At 42.7% G+C, this 20498-nt stretch overlaps 1 protein-coding gene across 6 annotated transcripts; it reads right to left on the bottom strand.

Annotated features, from left to right (window-relative positions):
- Positions 1-1587: 1587 nt before the first annotated feature.
- GTF3C3 (general transcription factor IIIC subunit 3) lies at positions 1588-20450 on the bottom strand. Of its 6 annotated transcripts, XM_040603370.1 has the most exons (20): positions 20338-20444; positions 19889-20064; positions 19206-19302; positions 16455-16645; positions 15911-16034; positions 15214-15405; positions 14787-14952; positions 13586-13733; positions 11796-11868; positions 10707-10796; positions 9531-9634; positions 8760-8931; positions 8111-8313; positions 7420-7521; positions 6374-6509; positions 5484-5721; positions 4972-5162; positions 4202-4326; positions 3252-3404; positions 1588-2253 (listed from the first exon to the last, which is right to left on the bottom strand). In XM_040603370.1, the coding sequence occupies exons 4-20, from the start codon at positions 16593-16595 to the stop codon at positions 2131-2133; spliced, it is 2481 nt and encodes an 826-aa protein (XP_040459304.1). In that variant the 5' UTR covers positions 16596-16645; positions 19206-19302; positions 19889-20064; positions 20338-20444; the 3' UTR covers positions 1588-2130. The 6 variants fall into 6 exon arrangements, with proteins under 6 accessions (XP_040459304.1, XP_040459303.1, XP_040459302.1 ...); XM_040603369.1 differs by lacking the exon at positions 19889-20064 and having other exon boundaries at positions 10707-10793; positions 20338-20441; XM_040603368.1 differs by lacking the exon at positions 19889-20064 and having other exon boundaries at positions 20338-20441.
- Between the last annotated feature and the right edge of the window lie 48 nt (positions 20451-20498).

Raw genomic sequence — 20498 nt, forward strand, 5'->3', positions numbered from 1 at the left:
TTCAATAAAGTTACAGTAATGTAACACTGCCACCACCTGCAGGATCAGGAATCGAGGTCTACAGTGCTAGCCTTTCCCCTGGCTTGGTAGCCACTAAGCCTCTCAGTAGTATTTACAGTATTTAAAAATGAATTTTCTAAGCAGCAGAAAGGTTGGGTTTCTCCCATCAGCCTGTGGCCTTCAGCAAACATGGATGGCAAACAGCTTTCTGTGCCTGTCGGTGCTGGTATCAGGTAAGCACAACTGAAGAGGTATAATTTGGTTTCTAAGACAGTCAGATGCTTTTATGACCAGTACTTCGAGTATGCCTGGAGGTAGTCTTTTATATAAAAAAAGTAATGAATGGTAATGCCTTGATGGCGGTCGATTTTTAAGACAACTCTTAAAAAATCCCTTTCCTCTATGTCAAGACTATTTAAAAAAAAATGTACAAGCAATAGGATTCCGAGTGTTTCAGATTGTTTTGGAAAAGAATAATGCACAGGGAATCTGCATACTGGGCCTCTGGTGTCTGCTTTCTAAGCATGAGTTCAGTGCCAAGTGCTGTTATTTCCTGGGACATCATGACCGTTTTTTGTATGAGGGGACAGGAGTCACTTGCAAGAAGAAACAAATCAACAGGGTTACAAGATGTGAAGAGGCCAATAAAGACTAAGGAGAGCTTCAACAGAAGAATTTTTACCCCTAGGTGATGCAACAATACCATCCTGTGAGGCAGCTCCGGTTCACACAGCAAACACTGGGCCACCTTGACAAAACCAGTGATGAGGCATCACAAAGAGCAAGAAGTGAAACGAAGGTGAGGGACTCGTCCTCTCCCTTCTTCTGCAGCTTATGAATGCCCCTGGCTGACACAACTAAAATGGCTGTTTAATTTGCCATGCTGCAAACTTGGCACGGGGCTTGGAAACAGCGAGGGCAGCGCTGCATAAACACAGTGAAACACGCTGGCCCTCTGCGAGCTAGTGAGACTGCCTGGGAACGAGTCTCTCACCTCTGTATTCCCACTGTGGCCCAGCATATCTCTAGTGAAGGGGACATGCAATATATAGTAATTTAATGTTTGATCTGAGATAAAATTGCCTTTAAAATTAGATCTGTCTCTTATTCACTGATTTAAATTCTGTGAAATGATCACAGAACGGCAATACCTGTAACAGTGGGCCAAGCAAACGGCAGTTGGCTGCGATACCACAAGTAACAGGAGTACTTGGGAGGCAACAGCACGGTTTGGTTTCTGTTCAGCAAGCTACCTGGCTGGGAAGTATTCTTCAGCCTTATTTTGCTGTAGAGCATAAGATATATCTATTTCAAATTAAAAAAAAAAATCAATAAAAATATAAAAAGTCATATGCATAGAACTATATACCATTTAAAATTTATGTTAAAGCGTTGCATCCTGCTTCTCTTGCTGGGTAGGAAGCAGCATGCTTCCACCGTCATGTGCTACTGTTCAACTGTCAGAAACAAAGCCCAGACCATTTGCAAGGTATGTTAAATAATAAGCTGTATGATATTATTGCACTAATTTTTGCTATAAGGTGTCCAGTACGCTGTATGTTTGCTGAGAATAAGTAAACGTTATCATTAAACTCAGAATTTTTATTAACAAGTCCAGAAGAACAAAGGTCACATTGATTTCAGTAAAACAGGAATCGATCTCCTTCAAACAGACCAGCTGCTAGGAATACGAACTCCTAGAAAATTCTGAATACTTTAAATATCTCAAAACACCAAGTTCTCCCTCCTCTAGGGATCAGTATGTGCCTATTTCTTCTACATTATAGTAATTTAATGCTGCACATTACAAAACCCCCATCACCAGTGAATACGGCTTCTGTTTTCACTGGTGGATTCTATGTGCCAGCCTGAAGGTCTGATCAGAGAGCAAGGCATCAGAGGAGAGGCGCTACTAACAGTCACGCGTGAGCACGTCAGCGCGGCGCAGTTTCCATCCGTATGCGATACGGCCCAGTGGCAGAGGCAGAAACAGTCCATAAAGCTGCATACAGCATCAGCCATGTCTCTGACCGCCCTCGGGGAAAGCTCTACCTAGAAAAAAGCTTCCCCAGCATCGCATAATGCAAAGGTTAATACAAAGAGTATCGATCCCACCTGCCACAAACCTCGTCACACGACCGCGTAGGTATAAAGCATCTTTTGAGCCATTCTGGTATTTCCACTGCTCTGATAAATAAGCGACAAGTTAAAGGCAGTATCTCTTCTCAAGTCTGTCTGATCGGTTTCTATTCCCTGTAAAAATAATTATGAAGAAATACACATTGTTAGTAATGATTAGAAAAGTTATCTATATGCAAAAGTAGTGTAAAACTTGCAACATGAGTAGAAATCAAATGGGATCGTTTCAATGATTCTAGTTCTCGGTGGAAACCAGTGGAATCAAATCACACATTCATGGTTTGTACAGGCTTCCAGCTGTTCAGAAACGGAAGCGGTATTCCCTGTGCCCTCCCTCTTTAACGAGTTTCCACATGTTAATCACAAGAGTTCTATAATTACATACTCAAAATGTTAGCTGCAAATTAGGTAGCCAGCTGGCCAGACAGGAAAGTACCAGGTTCACTGTCTCTGCAGGCCAAGTGTGCGTCTGTCCCGCCAGGACCTGCGTGCTGCCTGCATCCCTCCCGCAGCCACGCGGCTGCTGCTCCAGCCCCGCCGCGCTGCCCTGCTCCCACGCCTCTGACACACCAACCCCTCCTGCTGCCCGCGCGCGCTCGGCATTCCCCTGCCCACCCTCCCCAGCACGAGGCAAAGACCTTCCCTGGGACCGGCCTTGTAAACCTGCGGTACGCCAGCCGGGGTGATCCCGCAGCGACCAGCCGGAGCCAAGCCAGGCTCAGGTGCCTTCGGGCCCCCTTGGTACCGCTTCGTGCTGCTCCAGCACGCTGTCTTACAGCACAGGCGAGTGCACAGAACTCCCAGTTATTATTTATGGCATGTGATATAGACGGAGTTCAGCTACTTAATGCAGGTTAAAAGTTGTTGAGCAACCCTTTTTGCTGCTACTTCAGCCTATTAGTAAATCCTTCACAATTCATAAACCTCTGAAATTAACACATGCTTGAACACATTACCAGGCGACATCAGGCTGGGGCTTCCAGGGACAAGAGATTACAACACAAATTAAGGGAAACTCAACTACGCAAGTTTTATGCACCTGTTTTAACTGTAGCTGAGAAATGATTAACATTGACCTGACTTTATTCTCTGCACGTACAAAGATACGGTACCTCTAAGGTGAGAGGAGGAAGTTCAAGTGCTTTTTGGTAGTAATGGATGGCCAGGTGCAGCAATCCCAGCTGGTGAAGGCCACGGCCAAGGTTGTAGAAAGACTCTTGACAGGGTCCACGCAGGTCCAAGTACCGGTGAAGGAAGGAGAATCCCTGCACACATATTACGGGCATTTGTGAATGTTCCCTTTGAGAAGACGGCAGTGAAGTCTGCCAGAGAACGGCTGTTCGAATGTATCTGTTCACGCTTTTGACCTGTGCTTCCCCACAAAACCATGTGCAAGGGGGAGGCCAAAAGTCAGTCACATGTGATTGCTGAGACCATAAAAACCGCTCTGTCAGTCTCACTGCCATGGGCAACAGCCGGGAGATCTTTTGTAAGTAACTGAACACACAGGTATTTAGTACAGTGCCTGCCAGCACTAGCTAGCTGGCTAAACGTGTACGTATGCATCTGGGTGTTTACGTACTCCACACACAGATATGGCTGGGTCATGTTCAGAGGAGCCAACCACCTTAAAAAACATGCAGCCAAAGGACTGGCTAGAGCAAGATCTTATTTTATCTCTAGAAAGTCTTTAAAAGCTAACTCTCCCCCACTTGCCTCTCCAGGGCAAGAAGGAAAATTTGGAAGAAAATCCAGAATGCAGCCACCAAAGCTGAAATTAGTAACATTTTCAAACACAGCTGGCAGCTGCTCGCATCTATGCCAGCAATCATTTTGCACACACAGCACAGCAGGCTGTGTGTAGCTAAAAGAAGAGGAGATTCAGATGGGTATAACTAGAGTTCAAAAGCATAACTCGCCTGGGCTCATGTTTCACCACTTCCCTCTTTTGAAACATCACATTAATTATGAGAAGCTATTTTAACAGACTGTGTTGTAGCCAAAACTGTGCAAGATACAAAGCCAGGAAACAGTTTCGGTAAAGCTAATGACACTAACTCACCTGCACGAGAAGAGCGTGCCTCTTCAACACGTATTTCTGAGAAGCCATGTGGATGAACGTCAAGCCAATACAAAGGCTGTACAGAGGTTCATCTGGGTTTGCACGAAAGGCTTGCACATACTGTCCTAAAAAGCAAATAATTGTGTGTTGTGAAAAGCATTCCTTAAGAATTTAAGGGTAAAAAAAGAAAATATTCAAATTAGAAGTGTGAACTGAAAGAAATGGCTTAATAGATCTACATCAAAATACACGACGAAAAAAACCTGAAAGAAAATTTTAAGTTTTCAGCCTTCTTTGGATTCCGAAGGAAGAATACAGACTGGGATGTAAAAATGTAAACAGAAACCAACCAGTCTCAGAGGGCAAACACGGTCCTTGCTGGGATTTATATCCTGGAGGCCACACATCTTAAGTGTGACACGTGGAGGGCTTGACTGAAAGCAGTAGGCTTACTTCAAAGGCCTGCTTGAAATGTCCAGCCAACTTTATTTGCTGTGTAAATTGGTCTGCTTCTGTCCTCATGCTTTATCATCATTAGCCTTCAATTGTCTTTGCAAGTTAGTTACATTTGCAATGTGTGCTGAACTTGAAGCATGCCAGCTTATTTTTTATTAGCAATGCTTTGATTTGTGTACAAAATAATTAAAGCACCAGACCAACACTGCAAAGCCACCTAATTTTCTAATATATGAAAAAAACGGCTGTAATAAATGTTTCTCAGAAAAAACACATCACTTGTTGTATTAATATTAGAACATTAATGGTATTACCAAGAGCATGTTTGAAACTGCCAGAGACAAACGCATTATGCCCGTTTAGGACACACAGGGCGTGATTATCGGGATTTTTCAGCATCAAGCGGAGACAAAAGCGATGGTGACGGACATCCTGAGATTGCATAGTGACTTGATTGAAGATGTTCCATAGCTGAGGTTTATTGACATTTTCCATTACCATGATTCTGCAGAATGAAAGGTGTATCAGAAATCAGTAAATACTGTATCTGCAATAAAACCTCCACAGTTTAGGACACTCAAAGAGCAGGTCACGACTGAGGCAAAGCCCAGAGTGAAAGACAGAACCAACGGTTCTGGGCAAACCTACCAGCCCACGGCAGGGTGCCCTTGTGGAGCTGTCAGAAAGCTCCTGTAGCTGCAGCAGCCTCCTCTGCTTTAGCAGAAGCTGGAAGGCACCCACCTGCCTCCTGCAGCTGGATCTGCAGCGGCACGACTACAGCCCCAGTGGAAGCAATAACAGAAGCTCTACCTCCTCAGCACCCCACCTGATATAGTTGTACGCTTTTCTGAAGTTCTTGTCCAGAATCGCAGCAGAGAGCCCAAAGTATTCCAGCTCCTTGCGCTTTTGTCTGTCATCATAAAATGAATAATATTCCAACGAGGAATCCACCAGTAGCTCTGCCTCCTTGTACCGGGAGAGGTCACACAAGGAATATATAGCTTTCAGGAGGAGGTTCCACCAGTCATCTTTTGTCAGGACACTTGTGAGAACAGCAAAAATTGCTAAAAATATTGAAGTCAGTAAGTTGAGAAAATTAAAACCAGAGCTAAACTAATAAAAAAAAAAAAGGGGGTATGTACATCAAACTGATCTTTTCGAGAACATTAACAGGTAAAATAAAGATTAAATGTTTACTTTTTTCAGTTGAAGTGCAGTTTGTAAAACGCCAGCAAAAAAAACCAAGTCAAAACTTGGGAACAAATGGCAAGAAATACACACAGTTCAAGTTATAAACCTACTACATAAATGCATCGAAATCACTCTTCCTAATCTACCAAATGGTGCTTAAGAATGTGTAGCCTGGTTCAACCCAGTCCAGGCCAGTTAAAAAAGTCACAGCACTTTTACAACGTGTATTTCATCACATTCTAGATTTGCATGAACTATATTAGCACCAGGGAGAAAGCTGGACTACACGCTCTCTAGAGGTCCTTCTCAGTTTGAGTTACTCTGTAATCTTACGAATTCTCTCCAAATGGGGACTGGTCCCTTAAGTTATGTTATCTTCAGTTTTGCTGCCTTCTGTGCCCTAGCAATAAAGCAATGTCAACATGAACTGCATGGCCTTAGCGTGCAAAATAGTCGCGCTCATCTCGTTTTTCAGAACTAAGGAGCTCGTCCTTAGTTGCTTCGTTTTTAATAAATATTTGTTACCTTTCGCATCGCAATTTGCTGTCTCTTGGTCGTCATTGTCAGAAATTTTATCCCTTGACACCTTAATAAGATAGAGGTGCCTCTCTCCAGATTTGGAACTAGATATCAAACACACCTGAGCTCTGCTCATTGCTACCTAGAAACAAATTCAAGGGCAGCATTTCAGATTACATTAACACATCCTATGACAAAGGCAGCTCTGTGGCCAACCCAACTTGCTCACATCACGTGCCAGAACAGTCTGCAGCTCAGAAACGCTGCAACTGAGCACGATCATGCGAGAGAACATTCCCAAGAGGGAATGTATTATCTCTGCATCGTCTCACGCTCCAGCGCGAGCTGGGCTATGCAAAAGATGCAAACTCTTCAAATGACTTAAAAGACTTCTCCTGGGGTTGGAACATCCCCATACATACTGAAATCAAAACTATTTGCCGAGGCACGACAAGAGCAGTGCCTTTCTGTATCTCTTTCAGAAATACATGGCTCATCAGCCATTCAGCCAGTGCAAGGCAGGAGTAACGGCTCTGACCAGAGGGATAAAACTGAGGTCTAAATATTCCCCTCCCTCACTCCCTATCTAAAACAAACAAAAACCAATTAACACAAAACTACCACCACTGTATTTACTGGCTAAACAAATTCTTTTTCCGTTATTTTACCACAAGAAAATATAAAAAAAAACTTCTAAGAAATTAAAAAGGAAACTGTTGAAGCAGAAGCCAGCATCCACACTTCAAGAAAGCACTCTGCTGACGGCTAAAAAGGTTAAGAAGCAGCTTTGGTATTCAGTGCGTTCTATGTACACCGAGAAATGCGGAGGTGAAGTCACTGTATTAAGAATTATAAACACAAGTGGTCCTCGGTGCTGAACACAACAGGGAGGAACACCAGCGTTACAGGCTCCCTGCAAGATTATTACCTGACAAAATTATGAAACCATTTGCATATCAAAACCACTAGCTTTCCTCCCGAGTTTGTCACTTGTCTTAACCCAACTCATGGCTATCCAATTTCTTCAAGCGTAGCTGGGAAGATTGCCTTACCTTCAGCAGCATTGCCAGCATCGTAAGTAACGTGTCTATGTAACCATACATTTTGCCTTGGGAATACAGCAGCGTCGAACGATGGAGGAGCAGCTTTAATTCCTGGATAATATCGAACATTATTATTCAACCTCTTACACAGCGTGAGTTTGCAAAACAAACCATTTTGACTCAAGACGGTATTACTAGGATTGTAAAAGCTTCTAGAAAGCTGGAAGAATCTTAGCAGCACCAGGTAAGATCTCCCTCAACTGCCCCGCAGCAGTTGCTGTTTCAAATTCGTGAATTTCAGAGAATTCCGGCACAACCCTTACCTACAGTGAAGGTGTTGCTGGAGAGGGGATACAGGACCTTCTCTACGCCACCAGTGACCATCAACAGGGGCCAAACGAAGTAGCTTGTACGTACCAACGGCTGACCAACGCGATGCGAAGTCACTGGCGTCACAACTGGTTCTCAGCACCGACACAAAGGGATCAGGTGGGACGGGGGAAACGCTGACGAAATGGTCAGGGAGAAAAAGCCACGAGGACTCACCCCCGATACCCCGCAAGAACCTCCCTGTGCTCTGAAGGCTCACCATCCTGTAGGCCAGTCTCAACCCCGGTCCTATATAGCTGACACCTTTGAGCGCTGCCATGGTTTAGCAGAACAGCACAGCCTGAGCTGGCAGCACAGAACCTTTACCCACCTGCTGGGCGGCGTTGGCATCCTGAGCCAGCGTGTCTGGATCATACATGGGCTCCAGAGCCTCCAGAGCTTTCTCAGGCCGGCCCAGCTGCTGCTGAAGTGTTGAAAGTGAGATTCTCGCATCCAGATGCAACGGAGCAAGATCAACAACTTTGGCATAGCTCTCTGCGGCACGCTCCATGTGCCCCAAGGCCTTCAAGCACTCTAGAAATACCATAAACACCACAATACACTTACACGGCAGGAAGAGATGACTTCAAAGCTTGCAAAATAGTTAACATGATTTTCAGATATTTTTTTCAGTTAAAACCACACAAAACACGTATTAATAAAGTGAAAACATTCAGAAATATGCAGAGGCATTCGCAGCTTCACTTAAAACATCATCAACTGACACAGGATGGAATGCAGAATAGATGCTGTTTCATTTACATGAAAATAAAGTATTTTTAGCTGAAGTAAATTTCAATCTACATGAAGAACACAAAACCGCTCCATGACAGGGTTGTCACAGCAAACTCCAATTACAGTTTTGCAAATACCAATTATCATTCCACATGTGAACCTGAAACTCCTGCGATCTTAGGTAAGGGCCCCTGGAAACGCTCAGGGTTGTATTCCCAGCTCTCAGCAGCCCTGCTCCTCCTCACCTGCGTGCCGAAGCCAGACAACAGCCAAGTTGTATCGCTCCGAACAGACAAGGGAACTCAAGAGAGGCAGTGCCGAGTTGTATTCCCCAACATCCAGAAACGCCTCTGCGACGTCCAAATACAAGTCACCCATTTCTTCTGGATTTTGTTCCACCAGAGTGGTCAGAAGAGGCTTTAAAAAACCCACACAAAACACTAACAGCACAAATAACCAACGAGAACATTTCTTCAAGGTACGGTTATTGGAAACTTACATTTTTATGCTATGATTTTTAGTCTATCTGCATTCTGAACCACATCTCCTTTATTTAAATGTTAGTTTAAAAGTGAAAAATAAAGATCTGAATTTCAGAATACCTGAAAAAGCCACACTTTCCTATTCTAGACATTTCACATCCATACATTTCACATCCAATGGGTGAAAGTTCCCACCAGTAAGGAGTGCTCTTTATGAAAGAACAGTCTTCCCATTTAGTAGGGCTTTAAAACAAAGCAAAGATGTGTTCCTTAGTGTTCAACAGCTTTGCAATGCGGTCCTGGGCCTCTCACAGCACCCAGGCTGCGAGTTACTGGGCTTTCGTAATACTTCCACTGCAGGCATAACTGATAAGAACAAAAATAGCATTTCTACTGTTAGAGGTTTGCTAGGTTTCTTTCTTGGAGAATTGCTGCAGCGTTCTCAATGACCTCAGTCATACGAAGACAGGAAAAATTACTTGCTTTGGTGAGTTACTAAAACATCCCCCAACTTCCAAGTTGGTTTCTACGTACATTGAGTGGCTCTAGGATGTTCAAGTGAACCAAGCACACCATCAGCTTGACTGTGATGTCTATGGGGACGCCCTCAGGGATGCAGCAGCTGACCTTCTCCACAGCTGTGAGAAGATAAGGAATTTCTTTCTCAATGCATAGGCCTTAATAAGCACTTCACAAGCTACACATCCCCTCCAGGCCATGCTCAGCTCCACTGAAGAAAAAACATTCTCACTGACTCTAGCAAATGTCAGTGTAGGCCTGGCCTCTCTCCTTTTATACCTTTCCCCAACAGCTGGAACAACTTTTTCCTGCTGTCTCTGATTCTACTAATATCATGTGAAGTATCAAGTGCTATCATTGTCCACTGATTCCAACAGCAAGGTGTTGCAGGATGTGCTTACACCTTTGCCCTCTTAAGATGTCCTTGCTTCATAAAGCTTTCCTTTAGCAATCTGTGCACCTGTCCCCTTTTCTCCCTGCTTTTTGAAGGAAATACCCTGTATTAAGGTATTTGTTCGTATTAAGCTAAGTCCTGTGTAGCAGGGATCTGGCTGTATACAGTGGAAAACACTGTTAAGTACAGAACCCTACGCAACACAGAATGCAATCTGATGAGAAGGCAAAGATGAGACCAAGCAGTTACCCACGACAACGCCAGCACGTTTCAGGTCACATAGTAAAACTCCATTATCAGATTTCTTTCGCATGCAGTCGTGACACCTCCTTAACTTCCCTGTTTAAGTTCTCCTTCATCTTCATTCTTATACCAGACATTCAAAGGATGACTGCTATGACCTGAAAAAACTGATTTCTGACATAAGGCTTCCCTATTACTTCTATACCCCCATCTAACTACTGCAAAGCACAAAGTGCAGATTAATTCATCATTTCTCTGAACATCTTAATACCCAGCATGACAGTAACTATCCACCTACTGATACATTCTTACAAAATTAAAGATTTTCTTTTCAAAGTGGGTAGGCCCTGGGAGAATGCTTTTGCCTTTGGTGGCTGGCTGGGTCAGAAGTAAGTTCTAACTCAGGAAGACAGTACACAGGAAACCTTTTCTGGATGAAGCCCTGTTTCTCTGCTGTTAGAAGTCTTTCACTGTTTTTATATGGTTGCAACCAGGCTCCTGAGCGTATGATCAGTTTGCAGACATGTATGCAATTAAAAAATTAAATTACTTACCTGCAGCACTGGATTCTGCAACTGGATGACTCTGGTCATCAGCCACTGCCTCCTGGTTTTCCTGAGTTTCTCCCTCTGCCCCTGCATCTTCTTAAAAAGATGAACAGATTACCCTAGAAGCACCAGCTAAGCCAAAAGTCACTTCCTTTTGAATCCATAATCAATTGGTAGCTTACTCTGAGAAGCAGATATATTTTTTTTAATTCTTTTTGGAAGGACAGCAGAGCAGGAAGCAGTCAAGAAAGGTATAAAGCGGCTGAGGGCGAGGGACCAAGCAAGGAGGGTACTTTAGAAGCTTTGTCTTAACCAACTGCATACCCCAGGTAACTCGGCAATGCTGTGCTACAATTCCTAGACTCATTATAACAGGTAATTTATAAGAAGACTATAAGTCTCTATCAGGACAGCTGTTCATTGATCAAGTGTATTTTGACCTGGTCCATTAAAGCAAAAAGCCCACAGACGGAGTTTACACCTACATTGCATTTGGACCGGATTGCTGGACCAACCAACTGGTTTAATTGTAGAACAGATGCCTGCTTATGGAGTTGGCACGCCGCGATCGCTCTACAGCCCAACGTTTTCAAACGTAAGCAATGACTTGCACAGAGCAGGTTTCTCAAAGACAACGTACTTCATTCAACTACAAGCTAACATCCCTACATTTGTATATACCAAAACATTTAAATGCTTAACAGAAGTAGGGTTTGTGAATATTAGTCTCAGGTCAAAGATTGATACTCTTGAGTATAGATGCCACTAAGCTCATGCAATTTTTTTCAGAAGCTATTTAGCTGGCAGAAATAACTGGACTGATGTGAACACTCAGGAATGTTCGGCGCTTTAAAAGGCCTCCAGTTGCCTGGAGAGCAGTCCTTGTCCTTAATGAGTCAGCAGGGCTAACTGGACATCAGGGTTAACTCCTCACAGAAAGCTGAGGTCATGCCATGTAATGCATTAAAAACACTGAAAAGTTTCAGAAGAGAAAACATGCATCAAAATATACTCAGGAGTTGAAAAGGTAACGGAAAGAAAGATGCCCTAGTAGATGAACAGCAGGGTCATACTAACCACTCGTTAGCTGCTTACCTTTTCTCTCCTCTGTCGGACTTTTTTCCGATACTTTCTTTTCAAGTACAATTCCTGCAAAATCTGTAATAACCTAAAACAGACAAGTAACTTGGATCACTTTAATGATTTAAAGGATGTATGGAGTAACCAGCTCACATGGCAGTTGTTCTGGACATCGCAAAAGTTATAAGAAAAGCTGCATTCATTTCACATGGGGTTAGTGGACCAGTACTGAGTCTGATCACCTTACGTCTGTCTGCTATTTCTGGACTACTTAAGATGATCCAATCAGCATCTTTTTAGCAAATACAACAGTTACTTTCATCACAACTAGAAAAGGTTTTAACCTTTATAGCTACTTTTAATGCCTTTGGAAGATGGAAAAAGAAAGCAAAGCACTGAGTAAATAGCTCAGCTCTCCACGGATTCCTCAGCCTAACACCCTGCAAGGAAACCGTAGGTCTGCCTCAGTTAAAAAGGAATAACTGAATAAAATTCATAGCTACGTACAGAAATTTTACAACAGCCCTGGTCACACACATCATGACCTCAATAAAATCGGTACAATTCAATAGAACAACTAATTAAAAAAAAAATGAAATCAAAGACGCACAGTTCAAGACATTCACTTGCCAACAGGGAGCTGTGAGAGGGGGAACGCACAAGTGTAAAGGACCATTGTCTGCCACCCAATGCAGTTTGGTATTTTGTCCATGAATTTAAAAGTATTTCAGTCATTATTGTTGCCAAAACAAGAGTGATAAACGCAGAGTACATGGCCATTAGAGGAACATCCCAGATGGGTGTATTCAGGTATATTTTTTAAAGGCTCAGTTTACCAGCTCAAATACAATTTCAGCTTTCCAAGAACAAGAAACACCGTCACAGGAACAGACCTGAGGAGAACCATCGAGCAGAAACAGGGGAGCAGTTCTGCAGCTGAGGACTGTATTACTAAATCTGGCAGCTAAATGCTGGGTACATAAAATTGACTGTTTAATTTTTAAAATAGGTAGAAGTACAGAGAAGGGTCAGAGGAGTTGTCTGCAGGCTCATGAGGCTTTGCACTGATAGACAGTGAGCTAAATAAAATCTTGGCGGGGGGAAAGGAGATCGTTTAACATCAGAAAATGAGAATGTTAACATGGAGAAAGTCCCTACTAATGGTGTCTCTTCAATCTACCTTGGAAAGGATAACAATGGCCCAATACTAAAGTCTTTCCTCTCAAAGCCAGACCAAATCATCTCAGAAACAGGCCTCAAAAGTGAAGGTCAACACCCCCAGAATAAACTGAAAGCAGATAGGCCGTCTTCTCCAATTCCTAATCCTTTAGAGTCAAGACATACCGCCTTTCTGGAATGCATGCTTGATGCTTAACCCATGCACTCTTAGCCATAACACGGGTATGCCAGATAAAGCACAACGGTCTGCGTTTGAACCATGAGGCCATTCTGTGTCGCCCTTTTAACCTTCAGCTTAAGGAACACCCTTTGCTGGTAGCACTCACAAAACCAGATCGTGGTCCTCTCTGGCTACTAAGATTAGAGCAATTGTAGAGAAGGAAAGGAAGGGTCCCCAGATTTTAAGCCTGTAACAGCATACAGGTCTATCAGCCCCCAGGTTCTTAAATCAAGCTGTTAACTTCAATGCCAAGTACTACAGAACTAAGAGCAAGCAATCTGTACCTGATCAGCCCTACCACTATAGAAACATGACCATATTTAAGCACTACAGGAACATAAACTGCACATCCTGACTTGTAAGGAGGTGCCGAACACGATACAGAAATGCATTTAATTCTCCATACCGCCAATGCTTTGTCATACTGTTTGGAAGAAATACACAGTTCAGCTGCGATGTTAACATCTTCCATGGAGACAAGGCTCTGGTGTTTAGCAAAGGCTTCTTCTATTATCTCAATAGCAGAGGTTACATCATTTGCTTCATAATAACTCCTACAAAACACAGGTATCAGACAATAAGTATTTGAGATAACTGACAATATGTACTTTGAACACTAGCGAAAGGATTTTCATATTTATTTTATTTTTGCCTATTAGCAAATATTTTCATTAGCAAGAGTAAGTTACAAAAGACAGTGAGAAAGGGGGTGCTTTTCCTTCCCTTACAACTGTTGACAATTTTTATGTATTTCAAAGAAATTTCAAAGAACTACCGTGTTTTTTTCCCCTGTGTTGGGACATTCCTGGAGTTCTCATCACAGTATCCCCAACCTGGAGCCAGGTATCAATACTGTATCACATTAACCTAGTTTCAGGAAAACCTTCAACAACAACATTGTTACAACACACTGCCTTGCATTTTTTCGGTGCATTTCACAACCACAAACATCAAAAGACTTAAAACTGCTCTGAAACAAGTCAACAACAGCTTACTACAAGTTATGTGTGAGAAAGCTGAGATACAAAGTAGTTAAACAACTTCCTAAAAACTACCATAAGAGAGCTACAGGCTTTAATCACCAGCCTTCCCTGCCTCAGGCAAGCGTCCATGACTTGATCTGCTCTCTTAAGCAGAAAAAGGGAGGCAGACTTCTACTGGCTCCAGAAACAAATGACATATAAACTACATTCTGTTGCCGATGGTTCCTATTGCGGATCAAATATTTTGTTTCATTCAGATTTGCTGGCAATAGGTTTCCAGGTCTCTAGTGATATTATATGGTTAAAAAACATACTGCATTTGTATACAATTGTCCACTGTAGGCATTTTTCCAATGCTCAGTGTTTGCGTTTTATTCTCTTGGTGTAAAAGAATGGAACACTTCTAAGATGAAGCATTGATCCTACCCAGGACAATTCCCACATGTCAGCCTTTGGTAACATCACAACAGTTGGGGGGTGCATGCCTGTGGGGGGGTCACTCCCACCAAAACCACCTGCATTCCTAGATTTCAGCTGCATACCCAGCTTGAATCAGCTGCACAGTTTATTAATATCAGCTTTTGAGAAACCCTGGAAAACCAAATCGCAATATTTTTAACTTACTTTGCCATGTCTCTGGCCAACTGCATAAAGCGCTCTCCATCGGAGGGAGACAGGAGGTTCAAAATACGCCTGTAGCCATCCATGGCCAACTTATGTTCCCCCAGCTGCTCATACAGGCTCGACCTCTCCCACAGGTACCGCACATTGGTTGCATCGTATTTCAGAGCTACAAGAAAAAGCATATTAGTAGCCTAGTTGAGGAAAAGGCAACAATGGATTTCACGCTTATTTCCCTGACTACATGAATGTTACTGGACACGCACAAGGTTTCTGTAAGAACATGACATCCGGTATTACAGTCACTAATCTTTTACCAAAGTCCAGACAGAGGTACCAGAATCTTAGCAAACTAAAGCAGAAGAAAACAAAATGATTGCCATTAGCACCTAACATTTATTTTACATGATTAAAACAGATGCTACTCTACCTTTTGTGTAGCAAAAAACAGCCTGTTTGATATTGTCCTGTTCCAGTGACATTTCTGCTAGTCTAACCCATTCCTCAGTATCACTTGGATTTAAGTGAGCTGCAATCAGTTCAAACTGTAACGACTTCTCCATATCACCCTGGTCTTCATAGATCATGGCAAGAGTGGAAAACGGCTCATGAGCAAGAGGAGCTGTGCAAGACAAAAAAATGATTAAGAACTATTATTTTAAAACCACCTTGAAAAACAACTTGCTTTTCCGCAAAAACAGACAGCGGAATTATATGAAGCACCACCATTGGTGTTTAAATTCAGAAAACAACTTGCAGACAAGCTTCTAGTTCCTTTTTGTAAATTATTAAACAGCCTAACCGAATATAACAACAACCATTTACAAGCATTATCCTACACTGTAAGTTAGGCCAATGATTATACCCTGGTTCTACAAAGACAATAAAAGCAAACTGGATAAAGCTAAGCAAAGGCCAGGCCTCTGCAGAATTAGGGTGCTAGTTTCCTTTCATAAGCAAAACAATATAGGAAATGCACCATGTATTCTTAATTCCACACTTCTTATACAGTGACTTTCCTTGTACGAGTATTTTTCACCATCAGCGAAGCCATAGTGAGTTTTCTGATGCACCGTCGCAATTTCACCCCGCCCTTAGAGCCAAGAAGTTTTACCATTCTAGCCTACCTTGTCGAATGATTTCCATGCACATTAGAATAGCCTCCTCACGCTCTCCTCGAGCAAACCTGATATTGGCCTCTCCCATCAGACCTCTCAAAGCACGAGGAAGCTTGCTGCGAGGTCTTTTCTCCTAAAGGGAAAAGGGGTATTGTTTCTACCGAGGATTCAGCAGTGCCCAAATTCACGAGACATCAATCACACTTGTGTCTAACACAACCTAATAACAAGTTATTTAGTACTAACGATATTAAATGACTGACTGAAATGTTTGCTTATTTTCAGAACTGACACAGTAACTCAGATATGTAACACAAACATCATCCAGACACTAGAAAAACTCACTTCATTATTTCCGAAAGTTTTCAAACAGTACTCTACAGTAAATCTCAAAAAAACAAAGACAGGTGACACCACCATAAGCATTAGTATCCTACACAGAATTATTTTTCAGGCCAGGTTCTCAGCAAGCAGCTAAAAATCACATAAAGTGGCATTTATGCACTATGCTGCAGAAGATACAGGAAAGTTACGTGAAAGTTTAAATACTTGCTTTCATCATTTTCTTGGTCTCTCGATTAAGTACCATCTCCAATACAAAAACATCTCCAGCTGTGGGTTGCTCAGTGGTTTCTTCTTCCTCTTCTTCCTCTTCCTCTTCATCCTCCTCCTCATCATCATTTTCCCCAAGCATGGATGCAAAGACCCGATGAACAGATTTACTGACGCCATCTGAAGTTTCTCCTGGTTAAGAAAGAAGCAAGAAAGGTTTACGATATCATCAAGAGTACACGCTGCTTATCAGGACAAATGCAGAGAAAACTGCATTGTTCGTAATTAGTAGCCCACTTGAAACAGCTATTTTATATGAAAAAGGCCTGCAGAAATGCAGAAAAACTATTAACAACCTCTGGTTCTAAAACTCTGCGTGATTCATCACCAATGCTTAGCATACACCAACCTCTAACATTTTTTAGATATCTGAAATGAAAGCATGCAGGAACACACAGAATGAAGCAACAATTCAAGATTTTTCTCAATCCATACAAGAGAAGCATATTAAGCAATTTTCAGGCACTGAACTGGATGGATGGAATAAAGCTTTTCAGCTGAAGAGGCTAAGTGAGCAGACAATTATACCTAACGACAGTCCAGCACCCGACTTTTAGAAGTAATTTAAAACAAGATCTTGTAACCACTCTATCCATGACAATAAGTACCTTTCAACGTGTATAAATGCAAAATCCAGATTATTCACATTTCCCCAGAAAAAGAAATAAAAAAAATCTTTAAAATAAGGATGAATATGATGCCATATATATCCAAAATAAATATGCTTAAAGCATATAATTAAAAAAAAAAAACAACCTCACATTTTTTAATTACAACTTTTCATTACTAAGTTAACCCAGGGTTATAACCTCCCACAAGTCTGTACCTATGCAAAATATCAAAACCTGTAGCATTTAAAAGTTTCAGCTGGGGGACTGGTGTCCCTGCCCATCACAGGGGGGCTGCGACTAGGTGATATTTAGGGTCCCTTCCAACCCAAACCATTCTATGATTCTAGGATTGGGCACCTAGAAGTTTGATAAAAGAATAACCACAATATCAGGTTAGGACTGAAAAATAAATCTATCATGTATTGCTCATAAACAAGAGGGAACTGGGTACCTCACCTGAGTTTATGGTTTCCTTTTGGGTTATTTTGATTCTAGATTGGATATTAAGTATCTAAAAATCAAGACTTTTCTTCCTCCCATCTAAAAAACCCTGATTATTGATTTTATTTCCCTTTTATTTCAGTCTTCTCGGCTGCAGGAATCATCTGAAGATTGAAGCAGATTAGTTCTGAAGATTCACGTATCAAAAGTGGCTTTAACAATGACCTTTACCTAACATTTTTCTTCTGAATGTCCTAAGTCTAATAGCAGCTCTTAAAATAGCGATAAATATTATCAATGCTTCCTTGATTCTGAATGCTCTTGAGTCTTCCATGCTCTTCGTAGTAGGAGCAGAAGTAACACTATCACACAAATCTATCAGGATACCTTTTTTTCTTAGATGATGGTGATGTGCAGACTGGGTGGAATACAGAACAGAAAAGAGCAGGCTGGAAGTACTTCAGAGACATCAGCAAAAAGAAGTGGTCAATAAGGAAGCACAGTTATCTGGCTCCAAGCACACTTCAGTGTTCATTTTCTGGCCTTCTAGGATGAGGTCTAGCCATACTTTCAAAATCAAGGCACCACTGGTGCACATTTTAAATGAGACAATTTCAGGCCTATTTTTGAAATTTAAGAAAAATCAACCAACCAACCAACCAGAATGACAAGAATTTGCAGAAGAACAAACACAAAGAGATAAAAAACCTGCACTTTGCTATCTCACAGCACTGGCAATCCTACAAGAGTATGCCCTGACTGGCACATGGAGAGCATCTCTCTGAAGAGAAGGTGTCTGAAACAGACTGCAACACTAAATCCCAAGCTCAAATCCAGAACTTTAAGTACGGGATCAACAGGCACTGACACAAACTACAGAGAGAAGAGCTGCTCTGACCACTTCCTGCACGTCCTTTCACTATGTGAGAACCCCAAGGAAGTTACGCTTATTTTGCTAAGGCACCTAAGGAGATAGTACCATCCCAGTAACTGCAGGGGGTGGAGTGGGGGGGGTGGGGGGGGTGGTAGACTGGGACAGGGACGGACGACCCCAAAAACCAGCCAAGGAATCTGTAGCTAGGAACATCCAGCAGAAAATGAGGATAAAGGCAGACACCCCAAACAGACCAAAGAACAACTAAGCAGGAGGAAAAAAAAAAAAAAAAAAAAAAGAGGGAAAAAAAAAACCCTCTTGGTTTTAGCTATTTTATTTCACTTTAGGCGACAATGGAAGAAAGCAACGCTCATACTACAGCATTAAATATTCTGAAACGTTCGAGATGAACAAGAAAAAAGCCAAAACAAAACAGAGAGAAGAGTGAGATAAGTTAAAGACTCTGAATTATTTGTAACTTTACAGAGGGTAAATTGAAGCCACATGTTAAGAAGCCAGGATGGGGAAAATGGAATGTTTCCCAGAAAAAGATGGCCAACTGGCCAGCTCCAGTCCCTTAGAAACACTGAACAAAGTTAAACCCCTGGCTATGACTCAGAACATCCTACAAAGATAAACATTCTAACAATGTGCTTCAGTACCTGCAGGTTCAAAAGAAGCAGCCAGGTATTTAGAAAAACTCAGTTGTGAAAGAGCAAACGCCTTCAATGGCCTTTTAAATACAAATGATTATGTTAACATTTACCATCGGTTTCATCCTGACTTTGGGATTTCCCGGATGCTTTTCTGGATGAAGACGGAGCCTCTACATCTTCAGTGGCTTCCTCAGCATTTTCACCATCCTACACACGCCAACAATATTAGTTTGCAGCTTTATAGTATGATTCATTGGTACTTCCTCTAATATTTACAATTAGCATTTAGAACATGGGTTTCCAGCTCATGCATTGCTAGTGAATCAGGTGGAATAAGTAGTGTATTTTTAAACCAACAAATCCCAGCATTAGTTGCTTTCAAGACATTCTTATCAATGTGAGGTGACTCCAGTGGTGACTGTTCACGTTACTTTTCACCAAAGATACTAGTTCATTGCTTATTCGGCATTAGAGGGAGGCAAGATGATACAGCTGATTGATATTTCCTTTTGTGTTTTAAAAGGCTGGCTTCTAAAAGGATCTGTCAAGTATTGGTATCTTTTTTAAAATACAAACCAGCACTTGTTAATCTGGTATGAAGGTTGCCCTGGGATATCGCTCATCCCTCTATGACTGATTTCTGCTGGATTTGCTCTTTGAAGACCAGGAAATGCAGAAATTCAGCTGCATTTTCACATAAACTGCATTTTCATATAAAGATGGCAAAGTGAAAGGTAACTACAATGCTCCAGTCAAGCACACAGAATTACTCAGGATACCTCCACCTGCTTACTTTTGGACACAAAGCCGTGTCTCCCTGTATTTATTGCCGCCAAGAAGCCACAGTGATTACCAGACAGCTGAACTGGATCTCTTCCTTAGATCCCGCACACAAGATGGCAGGGGAGCAGCAGTAGCATACGTGGGACTGATTTTAGATCAAAACCTGCTTCTGCTCACTGCTCTGGCCTGCAGAAGACATTAACGATGGTGCCTGGGGAAAGCACCGCCAGCTTCTGCCGAGGGCAGGGCTGCAGGCCCCAGGGCTCGGCGGTGCCCGCTCCCCGCAGCGCCCGGCTCTGCCGGCACCTCGCCCGTTACGGTCAGACACGCCGAATTTATACCCAGCACGGCGGGCACAGACTGCGGCCGAGGAGAGCGGCGCGGCCCGCAAGGCCAGGCAAGGCCCGCGGCTGCCACGGCGGGAGGGAGCGGGCGGGGGGCCCGGGGGGACACACGCACCTTCTCGCGGCTCTTGCGCTCCTCTCGCCGCCGCTCGAACTCCTCGAAGGAGATCTTCCCCTCCAGGTACTCGATCAGCTCCGGGCTGAAGCCCGACATGGCGCTAGCACCGCCCCGCCGCCGCAGGGGAACACTTTTGAAGAGAGGACGCGTGTCCCTCC

This window comes from Falco naumanni, chromosome 8 (assembly GCF_017639655.2).
Source record: "Falco naumanni isolate bFalNau1 chromosome 8, bFalNau1.pat, whole genome shotgun sequence".
Lineage (NCBI taxonomy): Eukaryota > Metazoa > Chordata > Aves > Falconiformes > Falconidae > Falco > Falco naumanni.

Coding starts and splice junctions, on each gene's coding strand:
- GTF3C3 (XM_040603368.1), bottom strand. CDS start 20,436: ATGTCGGGCTTCAGCCCGGAGCTGATCGAGTACCTGGAGGGGAAGATC. Junction 14,953..15,213: donor TGTTTTTTGCTACACAAAAG/GTAGAGTAGCAT, acceptor TTTTTCTTGTAG/CTCTGAAATACGATGCAACC. Junction 10,797..11,795: donor TCCGACAGAGGAGAGAAAAG/GTAAGCAGCTAA, acceptor CATCTTTTTAAG/AAGATGCAGGGGCAGAGGGA.